The following is a 17,584-nucleotide window of genomic DNA, read 5'->3' as shown; positions in this document are numbered from 1 at the left end:
GTGGCTGCAAATTTTAAATCTTTATTTTATATTTTATGAAATTTAAAAAGTACTATTTTTATATTTAAATATTTTAAATTTCAACTGATTGTGGAATACCTTAGGTAAGTGGTTTTTTGAATGTATTGCTAAATGTTAATGTCTTAACTGAGGATGGTATATCCCCTGGCTTAAGTGTTTGTTTGAAATAACGACCAAAAACTAATGTCTCTACTGATGATGGTATGAATCCTTCACTAAGAGGCTGGTTGAAATGGGCACCAAATTCCAATTTTTGAACTGAGGATGGAATATCACCTACTTGGTCAAAACACTCACCGAATGTGAGTGCTGTAAGACTATTTGGTAATGTGCCAGGTAGAACTACTTGATTAAATTTAAAACCGAATGTGAGTGTTGTGAGACTATTTGGTAATGTGCCGGGTAGAATTACTTGGTTAAAATAATAACCAAATGTGAGTGTTGTTAGACTATTTGGTAATGTGCCACGTAGAACTACTTGGTTAAATTCAAAACCGAATGTGAGTGTTGTGAGACTATTTGGTAATGTGCCGGGTAGAATTACTTGGTTAAAATAATAACCAAATGTGAGTGTTGTAAGACTATTTGGTAATGTGCCAGGTGGAACTACTTGGTTAAAATAACGACCGAATGTGAGTGTAGTGAGACTATTTGGTAATGTGCCGGGTGGAACTACTTGGTTAAAGCCACCACCGAATGTGAGTGTTGTAAGACTATTTGGTAATGTGCCAGGTAGAACTACTTGGTTAAAATAATAACCGATTTTGAGTGTTGTGAGACTATTTGGTAATGTGCCCGGTGAAACTACTTGGCTAAAGTAACCACCGAATGTGAGTGTTGTGAGACTATTTGGTAATGTGCCGGGTAGAACTATTTGGTCAAAACAAGTACCGAATTTGAGTGTTGTGAGACTATTTGGTAATGTGCCGGGTAGAACTACTTGGTTAAAATAACGACCGAATGTGAGTGTTGTGAGACTATTTGGTAATGTGCCGGGTTGAACTACTTTGTTAAACTCATTATCGAATGTGAGTGTTTTGGGACTATTTGGTAATGTGCAGGGTTTGACCACTTGGTCAAATTTATCACCGAATGTGAGTGTTGTGAGACTATTTGGTAATGTGCCGGGTAGAACTACTTGGTTAAAATTACGACCGAATGTGAGTGTTGTGAGACTATTTGGTAATGTGCCAGGTGGAACTACTTGGTTAAAACAATAACCGAATATGAGTGTTGTGAGACTATTTGGTAATGTGCCGGGTAGAATTACTTGGTTAAAATCATTACCGAATGTGAGTGTTGTGAGACTATTTGGTAATGTGCCGGGTAGAATTACTTGGTTAAAATTACGACCGAATGTGAGTGTTGTAAGACTATTTGGTAATGTGCCGGGTTGAACTACTTTGTTAAACTCATTACCGAATGTGAGTGTTGTGAGACTATTTGGTAATGTGCCCGGTGGAACTACTTGGTTAAAATAATGACCGAATGAGAGTGTTGTGAGACTATTTGGTAATGTACCACGTAGAACTACTTGGTCAAATTCATCACCGAATGTGAGTGTTGTGAGACTATTTGGTAATGTACCACGTAGAATTACTTGGTTAAAACAATAACTGAATATGAGTGTTGTGAGACTATTTGGTAATGTGCCGGGTAGAATTACTTGGTTAAAATAATGACCGAATGTGAGTGTTGTGAGACTATTTGGTAATGTGCCGGGTTGAACTACTTGTTTAAAATAAAGACCTAATGAGAGTGTTGTAATTGTATTTGGTAAAGTTGTTGGAGTTAACATTTTATTAAAACTGTACAAATATAAATTTGTCAAAAATGGTGGAAATTCATTTTTATCTGGTAGTGTATCACCACGCCATTCAAGTGATGTTATATATGATTTATCTTTAAACTGGTCATAACTTGATTCATTTAATTCTACAACACTATGTTCAATAAACTTTAAAATATGTTTATGAATTTCATTTCTTAAAAATATATTATTCCAAACTATATATAATAATCTATAATAAATAGTTAAAAAGAGAAAAAACTAATTAATATACTTTTAATTAATCTATTATTTATATTTATTTTATGTATTGTATTATATTGTATTATACTTACCTATCACTAATATTATAGCTGTTTTTTAACTCTTCATTTACGCGAAAGTTAATTAGAGATGATAGTAGTTTATTCATTGTTAGTATAAAAATTAATGAATAAAATTAACATTTATTTTTTATAAATTGAATTTTTTAAACAAAATGTAAAATTTTTTGATAAAATTTTTTTTTTTTAACCCTTAAAATTGAAGAAAATTTTTTTTTCAAACCTTAAAGTTGAAGAAAAAAAAAATTGATTTGATGATTAATTATTATTATTACTCTTCGTCATCAGAGTATGAGATTTTGGCTTTTCTTTTTAAAGCAAATTTGATAATATTTTTTTCCGATGTAAAATGAATTTCATCATATGGACCATCAATAAAAAAATAATCCTTTTTTGTTTTGAGATTTCTCTCACTGGGGCAAATCCAAGTATCGAGTTCCAACTCGTAGGTGCCAATATCAGAATATCGCATATCACTTTTCATATCATGACGAGTTGGGAGTTGGAAATGATATGATACCATTAAATAAAATCCTTCTTTAAGAAGTTGTGGATTATCTTCTTTTTTTTTTACAATTTTGTATTCACCCATAACAATTTTTAAAACTGGAACTGGAAAAATCAATACCAGATAATTATCCTTTAAAAGGTATAATGGTTCACCAATTGAAATTAAATCGGTGAAAAAAAAGGTTCTAATTTTAATTATGTTTTCTAGTTAATTAAAAAAATAATTAATATCAAATTATAAAGTCCAAGTGAATTATAAATTACATAGTAAACATACCATCATTAAAAACACCAAGTGAATTATTTGGTGTTGAATTTCCATTTTGAATTTTTTGTTTTTTTGACGATGAAGTTCTACTTGATGTATCGAAGCTTGGAACATTATAAATTGATGAACCAGCATCATCTAAAAAATTGATTTCATCAATTGAATTTCTTTTATTGAAAGAAATTTCTGTGGATGAGTTTTGCAAACTTTCAATTTATTTTTGCATGTTGGAAATTTTTAGTATGAGTGAGATATTATTATATGGACAATTTTGCAAATAGCTCAATAAAGCATACATGAATGAACTTTATAGTATGAATGAATTTTTTAGTAGGTGAGATATTTTTATATGGACAATTTTATATAGTGATTGAAAATTATCTTTATCGTTATCCTTTTTTGTATCACTTGGAAGATTTAAAAAAAAAGGATAAAAGTGGATAAAAAAAAAAAAAAAAAAGATAAAAAAAGGATAATAATTTATAAAATTATAAAATATTTTTGTAAAAAAAAAAAAAAAATTGTTAAAATAAAATTGAAAATATACAAAGGTTTTTATTATTATAAGAAAAAATGATTATTATTATTATCACGCTTGTTGTGAACTCTTCCATCCTTTTTTTTATTGAGAATATCATACACAACATCTTGAATTTGACGATTCCATTCTTTGAGAAGATTACACGATTCAATGGTAGAGTCTTTTAGACGATGTCTTTTATGGGTAACATTAGAAGGTTTAAGAAACTATTTTATATTAATTAACTAGAATGAAAAAAAAAAAAAAAAAACTTTGCTTTTAAAAAAAAAAAGAAAGAAAAACGAAAGATTAAAAAGCATTGTAAAACCTAGTGTTGATGCAATCTAGTTATTTTTTGGGTCTATTTATAGAGATAATTTAGAAAATGTGTAGAATAATATGTTTTTAAAAAAAATAATTGTAAAAAAAAAATTCTACCTTTTTTTTTTGATTTGGATTTGTTGAGGTTTTAGTTTAACTAAAATAAATACATACATATTAAAAATAAATATAATTATGAATACGTATATTATAATTTAATGTTGATTATTGTTTTTTTGAAAAAAAAAAACAAAAAAAAAAACAATAATTCGACCTTTTGTTTTGGTTTTGTATTGGTTGAGGTTTTTATTAATAAAAATGAAAATAAAATTATATTCGCTTTTAGTATTTAAAATGATTATAATTTTATATTATATTTTTAGATTAATGGTGATGTACGAAAAAATAAAAACAATGATTGGCATTATAATGTTTTTTTTAAATAAAAATATGAGTTTTTTTTTTTTTTTGAAATATAATATTGTCATTTTATTATTAAAGAGGTGTGAATATTGGCATCAACACAAGTTAAAAATAGCACCACAATATTAGTGTTAGTATCAATATGGTTTTGTGATGGTTTTTGAAAGAAAAATAAAAATATTATAATTAATAAAATTCAAAATTTAAAAAAGAAAAAAATTTTTAAAAAAAAGCGCGGATTATAATTAAAAAAAAAAAAAAATAAAATGTTTAAAAAAAATTAAAAAAAATTTTAAAAAAAAATTAAAAGAAAGGCGGAAAAGAGAAAAATTGTGATGGGTGTGTTTGTGCTGTTATTTTACATCTATTTGCAAATTTTAAAAATCGATAAAAATGAATAATTTTTTTAAAAAAAGAGATAATTTTTTTTAAAAAAAGAGATAACTTTTAAAATTTTTTTTTAAATGAATAAGCTAACGATAATGGGTAAAAACTGAGAATAAGGATAATTTTTATTCACTAATTTTATAAGTAGCTCATTGGTAAGATAAATATGCATTTTTAAAAATTTATAACTCATTAAATATTTTTGTTTTAAAAAAATTTGAAAAAGATGAAAACGATACTTATATTAATGATAATCCATCTCAAGCAGATTATTTTTTATCAATATCAAAAAATTTTATTTTTTTAAATTGTTAATGTTTTTAAATTATATTAAAAACTATAAAACAAATCAACAATTTTCAACAACTTGGGGAAAAGATGAAGGTTCCTTAAAAATAAAAAAATAAAAATTTTATTAGTTTTTAAAAAATAAAAAAATATTGTTAATATATTTAATACAAACAATTGGATTTTCATTAAAGTATTCTAAAAATATATCTATTATATGTGAACGATACTTTAAAATAGTTTTATGATCCAGATTAACCCAAAAACCTTTAGAAATTATTACCGAAAATCAATCACCAACAGGTGAAACAATCAAAAAAAAAATTTTAATATATAGTGTTATTGATACTACAATTTTCAAAATATCAAAACCAGTTGGACATAGAAACGAAACACCCTATTACTCAGGTAAACATAAATTTCATGGTGTAAAAATTCAAACCATTGTCAATATTACTGATGGAAAGCCAAATCACCTATCAAGAGGTTAGTTTTTATTTTTTTATATTTTCAATCAAATTTAGATACTAAATTATTTTATAAAAATAATTAAAATTTAGGTACTTTTCCAGGTTCCATGCACGATTTTGAAATTGCAAAAAAGATGGTTTTTAAAGAAGATTACCCATTGATCGAAAATGAACTTATTTTGGGTGATTTGGGATATCAAGGAGATCAAAAAGTTTTTTTATGTGCTAATATCAGAGGTGCTGGTCAAAATGGTGAAAATCTTTCTCCAATGGATCAACAATTATGTAAATTTTTATCTTCATATCGTGTCATTGTTGAAAACCTTTATGGTAGAGTAAAACAAGCATTACTTATCTGGGAAATACAGGGTTGTTTATGATGAGTATGAAGATATTATATTTATCATTTTAATTTGGTTGCTATTCTTTTTGATTATGCTCCATTAAGAAAAGAATTTCAAAATATAAAGGATGTTTTAAATCAACCAAATTAATTTACAAATAAATTTTTTTTTTTATAATTATTTTTTATTTTCTTTTTTTTATTATTTCATCATATCCATAAAACTTTTATTTTATTGTTTGCTATTATCTTTTTTAGCCTTCCTTCGTATTGTAATTTCGAAACCATCTTCATCTATAGTTTGTGAACATGACAGATTGGCCAATAGTATGGGTATTTGCTTTATAATATTAACATTAGGTGATTGTATATTATATCCAAATGTTATTATATCATTAAAATAGTTATTGTTATTATTATTATTAATATTAATGTTGGTATTATTATTTATATTATTTTTATTAATGTTATTGTTATTGGTTTTATTTTCTACATTATGACTTTTAATTACACTATTATTAGAACCCATCATATTTTGAATTTTCTGAGCTATTCCTTTATAAGATGGTTTGGTTGGTGGTTTTATATTATTTATTGATCCAATAGATTTGTTATTAGATATTATACTATTTTTAATATTATTTATATTGCCATTATTTGTGCTGTTGTCTATATTATTGTTATTAAAATTTGCATTGTTGATGGTATCCATAAAATCGAAACTGAAGTCTAACAAGCTCGAGTTATTTGAAGATTTTGTCAATGAATTATTTTGAGATGGTTTGATTGGTGTTGAATCTAAAAAATCATTTTCATCTAATTCATCATCATCATATTTCTTTCTTTTTGTTAATGTTGAATTAGCTTTATTTGTATTGTTAATATTGGCACTACTTTCACTGCTACTGCTGCTGTTACTATTATCATTATTTATATTTGTACTCATTATTTTTTGTGAACCAAATATTTCATCCAAATCCTCAAACTCTACTTTTTTTTTATTTATACTAGTATTAATATTATTATTATTGTTATTATTATTACCACAGTCATTATTATTACTATTATTTTTATTTTTACTATTATTTGGTATAAAGTGTTTCTGAGTACTAACAAACTCTTCTACACTACCACTATCATCTTCGATTTCAATATCACTGTTACTGTTATTATTTACATTTATTTGTGTGTGATGCGGTATTTGAAATGATGGGAAATGCTGCGTTTTTTGAGATGATTTTGGAAACTGCGTATTTATTATTTTTGATGATGATGATGATGAGGATGATGATGAGGTTGAAAATGGTGTTTTATGTTGTGTTTTTAATGGAGTCTTTTCTTGCTGTTTTGTTTCCTCTTCGTCACTAGTTGATCCTAATAAATCTAAATCGTTTATGGATGATGAAAAATTTAAATACTGTTGTTGATGATGACTATCTGTAACATTTTGAGTTAATGTTGGTAAATTCCACAGCTCAAGAGAGTTTAAAACTTTAAGTTGTTCACTAGAAATAATTGCTTCTGAAAATGATACCAATTTATCTAATTCATTTATGGCTTCATTATTCTTTTTAATTATATCACTTTTGCTATAAAACAAAGTTAGTATTAATACCTAAACTGAGGTTTAGTATATTTATTTAAAAGGTATGCATACGTTTTTAATAATGGTATGATTCTTGGGTGTTTATATATTGAAAAAGGTAATTGTTTTGGTATTTTAGATCTATGAGAGATATTAAATTTCGTTATAATTAATTTAATTTTATTTTCATCCTCCATTGAAAAGCGATAATCCTCTAATTCGACAATACATCCAAATAAAGCTGATATATTATTAAATGATCTATCTCTGTTTAAAAAAAAAGTATTAATTAAATAATAATTTAATTTAGTGAAATGTAATGTCATAATAAATGATTTTTACTTTAATGCATTATTTATAGAGGTATCACTAAGATATATCTGTATATAGCATATTGTATCTGATAAATAAAAACTTTTATTGATATTTGTATTATTGTGGTTATTATTATTGTTATTGTTATTGTTATTGTTATTGTTATTGTTATTGTTATGTTGGATGTGCATTGTTTGAGCTTCTGCACAAGATATAATTTGCCCACATGGTTTAATTGGTAATGTTGAGTTTATTATTGACTTTTCTATCCAACCTGAAGTTATCTTTTTTTTAGTTTTATTATTTTTAGGAATGGTTGTTTGATCTTCGTCAAAACTATTATTCATTTTCGCGCATTCATGAATAATTATTTATTAAAAAAAAATGAATTAAAAATTTAAAAAAAAAAAAAAAAAAAAATTAAAAAAAAAAAAAAAATAAAATAAAATTAAATAAATATTTATTTTTAAACCATTTCAATGAATAAAATTAAATAAAAACCCCATTATTAGAAATATATCTAAAAAATGGGGTAATAATAGAATTACAGATGATAATTAATTATTTTCATTATTTATTAATTTGGCCAATAATTAAAGATAAAATTAATTTCACAGGAATTCCAGTTGGTTTAATGATGGAGCTGTATTCTGTGACAGGGTTCTCTGGGTCTGAAGATGTTACATAAGTTGAGGATTTCAAATTAAAACCAATTCTTAATAGTTGTTGAGATAGCACTTCACTGGATAAGCCAGAAATTTCGAGAGCATCTTTGAATGGGAAATCACCAAGAGAATCTAAAATTTTAAATACTAGAATTGCTAAAACATCATAACGTTTAAATGATGCATTAATCTCCTGCTTATAGAGGTCAAAGCTCTTTTTCCAAATTTTCATACCATGACTAACACTTGAATCGATAAGGGTTTTTTTGTTTGTTTTATTTCTTAGATCTGCATTGTTGACGATATCTTTTAACAAACCTTGATTCTTTTCCATCAATCTATCTTTTCTACGATTCTCCATTTCTTGGGCTGTATCTATATGTTTTAATTTCATTTTTCCAACTTTACCTTGTAATTCATTCATTAAATTTGAAAATGGTGAATTATTGCTGTTACTGGTTTTTATAGTGTTGCTTTCTGATATAGGTGTTGGGTCGTTTTGACGTTTTAAAAATACAGGAGATGATAAAATATCGCTTGCTGAAATCATACCATTACTATTTGGTGAACTTTCTTTTTTATCAACTTTTTGTACTGGTTTTAGTTGAATATTTGCAAAGGGTGAATCATTATTACTGTTGCTGTTTAATGATGGGAAAAGTGGTGGAGGTGGTGGAGGTGGTGGAATACCAGAGCTTGATGATAATGGTGATGTAATAATTGGATTTGCGGTTGGATATGGGAGTTTATTACCAGTAATAACATTTCTAATTGTAGTTGATATATTCTCACCAATGGATGGAGTTTGTTTGATTAGCTCTATTACGACATCTCTTAATTGCTCTTCATTTAACTTTTCTAAAACTGCTGAAATCTTTTTAAAATCTGGTAATTGGACCGGTGTGGAGGGTGTGGAGGGTGGTGAGTGAAATGGTAATGCTGAAAATGGTGGTGGTACTGAACCTGTAGAAACGCTTAATGGCTTTTCATCTAAATGTGTTTGTTTTTGAATGTTCTGGGCACGTGTTGGTAGTTGATTTGATGATATTGATCTGTTTCCTATTTGAATACCTGTTATTTTATTTTTAGAATCTATAGTTTCTTGTGATTCCTTCTTTAAAAACTGAGGTGATTTAACTGTTGATGGTGAGGCTGTTATTGTTGAAGCTGGAGTAATTATTGGTGAAGTTGGTTGTGGTTGTGGAATTGATTTAACTGCAATAATAAATGATCTCATTGGTTCAATTAGTGTCGACCCTTCTTTAATTACATTTTCTATAATTAAATAATAAGATAAAAAATTAGAATATTAGATAATAAACTTAAAAGCAATGACAACTTACCATGAGTTGATAAACTTTTTAATTTATTAACAATTCCTGAATTTAAAATGATTGGTTGAGCTTTTGGATTTTGAATAATTATATTTAAGAGATTCAATACATTGAATTGAAGCTTCTCATTATTTGAGTATAAAGAGTTCAATAATGATGCAATACCACCGTTATCTACAAATTTCTCTAAATAATTTTCTATAATAAAATATTTTTAGTAAATGCTATAATAGATTCTAGCAGTTAAAAAAGTAATACTTACTATCAAATGATATTAAATTATCTATTAACAATACAACTGAAATTTGAATTTCTGAATCATTACAAAATAATAATGAATTAAGATTAGCCATTGATAAACCATTGGCTGGATCTAATAATAACTCTATACCTTCATCTGTAATAAAAAAATAAAAATATTAATTAAAATTATTTTTTTAAAAACTTTTTTATAAAACTATATTTACCATCGCCAGAAATATTATATAAAATAATGATTGAGCTTTTTTGAATTTTTGAATTTTGTAATGAAATCTTTGAAATAATAGTTGAAATTGATCCCAATAATCTTAAGACTTTTCTAATAAATACTATAAAAGAGTAAAGATAAAGATAAAAGATAATAGATTGTAGATAGATTGTAGATTGTAGATTATAGATTGAAGATGGATGGTAGGTGGATGGTGGATAGTGGATAGTATATGTTGAATAGTGGATGGTGGATAGAATAGAAATAGTATTGAAATGGAAATGAAGAGAAAAAAAAAAAAAAAAAAAAGAAAACATTGAAATTTTTTAAATAGAATAAATAGATAGTTTATGGAATAATAATACAATATGAATAAATAAGTTGTTTTTTTGAAGATTTGATAGATTTGAAGTGAATGAAAAGAAAAGAAATAGAAAAAAAAAAAATGAATGTTAATAAATTATTACTTGAATGTTACTTTTTTTGGTTGTTTGAGTAGATGATTGATATTATTATTTGGTGGTATTATTTTAATATTAATATAGTTATATAAATGAGAATTACTATTTGTCGAAAGTACAGCAAGAGCGTCCAATGATGATGATACTACTTCTAAATCCTCTCCATTTAATAAATTGTGTAAAATTTGAAAACCTCCTTCATAGAAAATGGTTTGTTTATTTTCATCAGTGGAACCTAAATATTTAAAAACTTGACATAATAAAAGTTGTAAAGATTTCTCTTCTGGATGATTTTTATACAATGTAATAAGAGATGGAATTACCTCACTATCAATAATTTTATCAACTGGGAAATTAATTGAAGATGATATTGATTTTTTAGCGGCAACAATTTGACCCAAAACTTGAGCACATGATAATAAAATGGAAGAATTGAAACTATCATTTTGTACCATCCATAACATTGTTTTACATCCATCATTTTCAACAAACAATTGTTTGCATTTATCTGTTAAATAAAATAATAATGAAAGGTATTGTTAATAATCTTTTCACTATATTTATAATTTTATAATATAGTTTTAAAACATACCATCTTGAAGAATTTGAATTGTTAATTTTAATATTCTTTCTAAAATTGTTGTATTCCATTTAAAGATTTCTTTTGGTAAATTAAATAATGGTGAAATAAACTTGAGAGCTAGTTCAGTAGATTGCAAACCAATTTTTAATCTATTGTTTTCATGTTTTGCTAATTTTTCTAAGCATTGTAAAATTTTAGCTTGAAGATTTGTTTGTGGGATTGTTGGGTCATCTTTGGTTACATTTGAAACTCTAAAGAAATTTACTCTGTGCAATTCTTTTGGATAAATTAAATCTATATTAATTAAACTTAATAGTTTTTCAAGACCACACTCACAAGCAATAGCTCTAGTTTTTGCACAATCTGAAACTTGGAAAAGTAAATCTAAAAACTTTATAGACAATTGGTTAATTTGATTGGATGAATTTGTGGATAAAGTTGTGGTTGTAAGACATGTCTTAACAATATTGTTAATAATAGCTTCTAAAGATGATTTTGAAATAATTGCTTCACTAATTTTTGGGTTTGAGTAACTTGAAAAAATAATTAGAGTATTTAATGAAACTATTCTTAGGTCATTTGAAACCGATTCATTTACAGCAATTGATAAAATTGCCCCAATAGCACCTGCTTTTCTTAAAATAGATGCACATGATTCTATAAAATTAAATAAAAAGTATTAATAAGCTATTTAGTTCAAATATTATATAATATTAATAAATTTACCTTGGGTTGCTAAATTTGAAATTAAATTTAATAAATTTAAATTAAATGTGTGATATTGATTTAATTTATGAGACCAATTTAAAACTTGAACTATAGTTGAAATATCACCAGTTTGCTTTATAAAAGTTTTAATTGAATCATTACCAGTTAAAATTGAAATTAATTTGATTGACTCCATTTGGCTATTATATTCGAATGAATTGAACTTTGGTTCTGAAAGAGTTAGATATGAAAGCAATGATCTTAAACAGGTACCCTTACTAATCTCATCTAAAAATTCTTGTTTTTTTGAGTTTATTGAGCTTGCTTGTAAATAAAGCTCATAAATTTGTTGAATGGCTTGAATGTGAACTGAACCTTCTCTTCTCTTTGTTAATAATAGTGCTAACTCTTTTAACCCAATTTTTTTAACATCAATAAATGATGATTCAATTTTATTTTGTTTATTATTATTATGGTTATTATTATTATTATAACTATTTAATACATTTAAATTATTTATTACATTATTTGTAATACTACTACTTGTATTATTATTATTACCATTACTATTATTATTAAGTTTAAATATTCTTTCAGATGGTTTTAAAATTGTAGATGGATTTGAACATTTATTATTACTATTAAAGTTATTATTTATTGAATTTGTTTCTAAAACTGGTGATGAATTGACTCCAATCGAGATTTTATTTGATGATGTTGGTACGGTTTTTATATTGTCAAATAAACTTCTAACCTCTTCCATTAAATCACTAATGTTCTTTGGTGATCCATAATTTTCAATTTCGCTATCTTGTAATAATCTTAAATTTATTGCACTCATTTCTTTATATCTTGATTAAAGATTATAGAGTATTTTCTATTTTTCTGTTTCTTAATACCGAGTTTTAATGATTATTTGTATGCTATTAAATTTATAATTGTGTGCTATTATTAATACTATTATTAATTGATTGTGTGTCTTTTTTATTTTTATTATAATTGTACAACAAACTTTCTATATATTACTATACTATTGTTATTTATACTGTTATGCAAAAAGGATATAAAATATAATTTACTAATATTAGTATTTTTAATTTTTTATAAAATGTGTATTTTAATTAAATTTATGATTTATAAAACAATAATAATAATAATAATAATATTATTATTTTTTTACTATTTGTATAAAAAAAAATAAAAAAAATTATTTGGTTAAAAAAAATTTATAAAATAAAATTCTTTTTTATAATTACAAATAAAGTAATAATTAAATTTAATTAAATTTAAAAAAATAATTTACTTTTATTTAATGATAGATATAATGTATTAAGTGAATTGTAATAATGTATTTTTTAAAATAAAAAAAAATAAATAAAAAAAATAATTGAAAAAAAAAAAAAAACAATTTTAAAACATTTTTCTTTATTTTCTTTCTTGATGGTAAAGGAATAAACATTTTTTAATTTTGCTATTTAGGGTGATTAGGGGTAAAATTAAAATTATACACACATAAAAAAATAAAATTGACCAAAAGTGATTTAGTGTTTTAGTGGGTGTGATGCTATTTTGGATAGATTTGGGTTTATGTGTGAATTTTTAAAGTGAGTAGTGTAATATTATTATAGAAACTAAAGTGAGTATTCGATAGTGTAGTGAGTGGTAATGGTATTATAATATAAAAATAAATATAATTTAATAAAACAAAAGAAAAGAAAATATAAAAAAAATATAAAATTTATGATTATATTAAATTTACCCAATATCTAATATCAGATATAATTTGATCCAATTTACTATTTGCTTTTTACTAAATATATTCTCTTTGTTTCTTTTTGTTAAACCTAAATGATTTTTGAATCTTTAAATATTTATGTTAGCTTTGATACATATATTAATATGAATGAAATAGATAAAAAATAAAATTAAAAATATTACAAATAGAGAATGAAAAAAAAAAATAGAAATAAATAAAGTATTTACAATTAATTAGTTAACTAATGGTGGTATTATTGTTATTGTTATTATTATTATTATTACTTCTACTATTACACTATTATACAATATTAAATTAATGGAGCTATTACCATCAAAAAAAAAAAAAAACAAATTAAAAATTAAAACAAAAAATTAAAAAATTAAAATAACTGAAAAAAATCAGTTAATTTGGAAATAATTTTACAATTTTAAAAATGGTATTTTAATATGGTTATATTATTGGATTTATTAAATTTTTTTTATTATAACCAAACCTTTGGTGATCAAAAAAAAAAAAAAAAAAAAAGTGATATTGAAAAAATTTAAAAATAAATAAAAAAATTAAATTAAAAAAATCTAAATAATGGGCTATAACATCCAATATAAATATAACTATTAATTGGGGTTATCATTATCATAAACATAAAGAAAAAGTATAAAAATAATAGATATAAATAATGGTTATAAAATAGTATCTAAAATTTATATATAGATTAATAAATGAATCTTTTACTAAAATAATCTAAAATTTATAAATAAATTTATATTTTTATAAATTTATTATTACCTTTACAAGTTCATCATTATTATAATAATTTTATTTCCTTAAATTAAAAAAAAATGAAAAATTAATAAAATTTTTAAAAAAAAAAAAAAAAAAAAGAAAAAAAAAATAAAAAATTTTAAAATTTTTTTATAATTTGAACACACGCCCTTTTAGTTACATAACACCCGTTATTTATTTTTAAACTAAACAATATCTTCTACATATTATTAATATTATCCAAATATAAACAATAACTTTTTTACAACATTAAATCAATATAAAAATAGAATGACAACAACAATGAAATGTGGTAATAATGGATGTGGTAAAGAATTTACAGCAGAAACCATCGATCAATGCTGCTATCATCCTGGACAAGCAGTATTTCATGAAGGTTTAAAAGGATGGTCATGTTGTAAAAAGAGAGTAACAGATTTTGATGAGTTTTTAGGTATTACAGGTTGCACAACAGGAACACATAAAGTAGCAGAACCAAAAGCAGCATCAAAACCAATTGTTCAATCTACCACAACCAGTGATGTCACCGGAGGTGTAGTCGAACAAAAGAAAGAAACCCACGCACATCCATCAGATAAATTTATGCCAAAACCAATCAAAGTCGATCCAAATTCAACCAACGCAAATACAACTGCAGCACCAAAACAATTTATAAAATTACCAGAATATGTCGAAGAGAACGATCCAGAAGATGCCGTTATTCCAGAGGGCGCACAATGTTGCAGAAATAGTTGCAAAGCATTTTATAAAGACGAATCATCACGTACCGAGGAATGTCATTACCATCCAGGCGAACCTGTATTCCACGAAGGCTCAAAGGGATGGTCTTGTTGCAAACCAAAAGCTGCAATTTTCGAAGAGTTTTTAAAAATCAAAGGCTGCAAAACCGGCAAACATAAATTTATCCCACCACCAAAAGACGAATCAAAGGTCGAATGTCGTCACGACTGGTATCAACAATTTGATGCCATCATTATGACAATTTACGCTAAAAATGTTGATAAAGTAAATTCAAAAATTCAATTTGTAGATAACCAAACTGTATGTGTCAAATAATTATAACTATTTTATGTAGAACAATATAAATAGAAATATACTAATTTCAAATTATAACAATTGTTTGTTTCAATTTTAGATCTCTGTCGAATTAAAACTCCCAAACGAAAAGAGTTTCAAAAAAGTATACGAATTAGCAGGTACTATCGATACAGCCAAAAGTAACTTTATGATTTTATCAACCAAAGTCGAATTCAAACTTATTAAAGATCCACAAGAATCTTGGTCAAGATTAGAAAAAAGTGAATTGGACTTGTACAGATATCAAGTTTAAAATTTATTAAAATAAATAAAAAATTTTAAAAAAATTGTGTGTTAATAGTTTTTTTAAACTAATAAAATAATTTTATTTTGAGTTAAATAAAAAAAAAATATAGAAACAGGGAAAGAGTTGAAAAGGGTAATTTGAAAGCAATAAATAAATGTACTTTTTTTTTTTTTTTTTTTTTTGAAATTTTATATTTTTGGGAGGATCACTCTTTTTGCAATTTGCTCTTTTTCTATTTTCTTTTTCTTTTTTTATTTTTATTTTTTTAAAGTTTATTTATTTATATTTAAAAAAAAAGAATCTGTTTTGTGTTTGTGTGGGTGGAGTTAAAAGTTATTATTGTTAATGTAACATAATTATTAGTTAAAATTTTGTATGTGTAATTAGTTTGAGTAAGTGTGTTTGGTTTGTAAAAAAAAAAAGGAATTAAATTTATAGTTGAATATAAATATAATTTATGATATTATTATTATTATTATTATTGTTATTATTTAAAAAAAATAAAAAGATTATTTCTTTTTTATAAAAAAAAGTTTAGCTAATTGTCAGAGCCAAAGGTATTTTCACCACTATATACAATATAAAGGAAACCATCTTCATCTTTATCCTTTTCGTAGATATTTGATAATAATTGTGATGATGGTGGGAGATTATTCTTATTTACAAATAAAAAGATTGCAGTTTGGTCAGAGTTTTGTTTGGAGCCATCTAGATGCTTTCTAATTTCCATAATAAAATTACTGACAACCATATTGGATGGGGCTAAAAATTTCTTTTTTGTTATATCTGGGACATTACTATTTGGTGCTCTTTCAACAATAATCTAAATTATAAAATAACTATTAGTACAACAAGCAATAATATTATTTATAGTATGTTTCTATAGCAGTTTAGAGTGGTGGTATCCATTGTAAAAAATATCTGTCTGGTTGTTGCTAAATACCAAACCCAAACTGCTTTTTTCTCTTTTATTAAAATAACTTACTGGTAATCTATCCTTATATCTATTTTTAATTTTTTCTGAAATAGTTTTTCTTTTTTCTATAAAAAAATATTAGTATTAGTATTTTGGTAAACCATTAGAAATCTTGTTAACAAATTTGTATATAAATAAATAAATATCTACCTAAAGAATATTCTTGTTTGAATGATTTATTTAAAAGTGTCATATTTTATACAATGGGTTTATAAATAAAAAAAAAATATAATAAATTTATTTATTGTGTAAAATATATTATATTACAAAGTAGCAAAATTCTATGGTATACCCAAATATTTAAAAAATAAAAAATAAAAAATAAAAAAAAATAAAATATAAATAAAAAAAAAAATTAAAAAAATATTTAATTTAAAAATATAAAAATTTAAAAAAAAATAAAATTTATTATGGTTTTTGTTCTTTGTTAAAAATGAATAATGGTAGTGAATAAAAAAAAAACAAAATAATAATTAATACTAATAAAAATAAAATTTAAGACAATTGTGTTTTTTGTGTGTATAAAAATATATATATTTATATATATTTATATTTATATTTATAAATTGTATTAAATAAAATTATTGTGTGTGAGTTTTTTTAAAATTTTAATTATTTAAAAAAGAAATTTAAAAATAATTAAGAAAAAATAAAAAAAAAAATTAAAAAAAAAATTAAAAAAAATTGTTTTTTAAAAATTAAAGTAAAATTTAATTAAATAAAAAAAATAAATAAAAAAAATGGGTTAAAACAAGTGATAAGATTTTTTTTGTATGTGAATATGTGTGTGGAATTATAAGTGACTTAAAGATTTTATTTATTTTCTAATGAGTGTGTGGGTGTATTTATTTATTCGTGCAAGTAAGTTTATTATTTTTCATTTTTTTTAAGTCTCGTAGTTATTTTTATCATCACTTAATAAAAAACAAAGTAAATTTCCAATATAAAAAAAAAAAAAA

At 23.9% G+C, this 17,584-nt stretch overlaps 6 protein-coding genes across 6 annotated transcripts; 1 reads left to right on the top strand and 5 right to left on the bottom strand.

Annotated features, from left to right (window-relative positions):
• Positions 1-193: 193 nt before the first annotated feature.
• DICPUDRAFT_14576 (uncharacterized protein) lies at positions 194-2,044 on the bottom strand (the record flags this gene model as incomplete). The annotated part of the gene is made up of 2 exons (XM_003284999.1): positions 194-696; positions 844-2,044. Coding segments are annotated over 2 exons (1,704 nt in total), but the record flags the coding sequence as incomplete, so codon positions are not given.
• Positions 2,045-2,404: 360 nt separating this feature from the next.
• On the bottom strand, positions 2,405-3,928 carry DICPUDRAFT_76000 (uncharacterized protein; the record flags this gene model as incomplete). Its single annotated transcript, XM_003284998.1, has 4 exons — positions 2,405-2,847; positions 2,921-3,078; positions 3,552-3,658; positions 3,923-3,928. 4 exons carry the CDS (start codon positions 3,926-3,928, stop codon positions 2,405-2,407), a joined length of 714 nt encoding a protein of 237 aa, XP_003285046.1.
• Positions 3,929-5,895: 1,967 nt separating this feature from the next.
• On the bottom strand, positions 5,896-7,910 carry DICPUDRAFT_148895 (uncharacterized protein; the record flags this gene model as incomplete). Its single annotated transcript, XM_003284997.1, has 3 exons — positions 5,896-7,252; positions 7,321-7,515; positions 7,591-7,910. The coding sequence occupies 3 exons, from the start codon at positions 7,908-7,910 to the stop codon at positions 5,896-5,898; spliced, it is 1,872 nt and encodes a 623-aa protein (XP_003285045.1).
• Positions 7,911-8,133: 223 nt separating this feature from the next.
• On the bottom strand, positions 8,134-12,624 carry DICPUDRAFT_75997 (uncharacterized protein; the record flags this gene model as incomplete). Its single annotated transcript, XM_003284996.1, has 7 exons — positions 8,134-9,503; positions 9,572-9,760; positions 9,825-9,959; positions 10,030-10,152; positions 10,596-11,000; positions 11,085-11,732; positions 11,802-12,624. 7 exons carry the CDS (start codon positions 12,622-12,624, stop codon positions 8,134-8,136), a joined length of 3,693 nt encoding a protein of 1,230 aa, XP_003285044.1.
• Positions 12,625-14,595: 1,971 nt separating this feature from the next.
• Positions 14,596-15,655, top strand: DICPUDRAFT_148893 (uncharacterized protein; the record flags this gene model as incomplete). Its single annotated transcript, XM_003285023.1, has 2 exons — positions 14,596-15,366; positions 15,461-15,655. 2 exons carry the CDS (start codon positions 14,596-14,598, stop codon positions 15,653-15,655), a joined length of 966 nt encoding a protein of 321 aa, XP_003285071.1.
• A 176-nt stretch (positions 15,656-15,831) lies between these two features.
• On the bottom strand, positions 15,832-16,831 carry DICPUDRAFT_53332 (uncharacterized protein). The gene is made up of 3 exons (XM_003284995.1): positions 16,776-16,831; positions 16,635-16,690; positions 15,832-16,472 (listed from the first exon to the last, which is right to left on the bottom strand). The coding sequence occupies exons 1-3, from the start codon at positions 16,816-16,818 to the stop codon at positions 16,188-16,190; spliced, it is 384 nt and encodes a 127-aa protein (XP_003285043.1). The 5' UTR covers positions 16,819-16,831; the 3' UTR covers positions 15,832-16,187.
• Positions 16,832-17,584: the final 753 nt, after the last annotated feature.

The sequence above is a fragment of the Dictyostelium purpureum genome (genome assembly GCF_000190715.1).
Source record: "Dictyostelium purpureum unplaced genomic scaffold DICPUscaffold_37, whole genome shotgun sequence".
In the NCBI taxonomy this organism is placed as follows: domain Eukaryota; phylum Evosea; class Eumycetozoa; order Dictyosteliales; family Dictyosteliaceae; genus Dictyostelium; species Dictyostelium purpureum.
Note: the sequence above shows the minus strand (reverse complement) of the source record. Positions and strands in the feature narration are given on the sequence as shown.

Coding starts and splice junctions, on each gene's coding strand:
- DICPUDRAFT_53332 (XM_003284995.1), bottom strand. CDS start 16,818: ATGACACTTTTAAATAAATCATTCAAACAAGAATATTCTTTAG. Junction 16,691..16,775: donor CAAACAAGAATATTCTTTAG/GTAGATATTTAT, acceptor ATTTTTTTATAG/AAAAAAGAAAAACTATTTCA. Junction 16,473..16,634: donor GATATAAGGATAGATTACCA/GTAAGTTATTTT, acceptor TTTATAATTTAG/ATTATTGTTGAAAGAGCACC.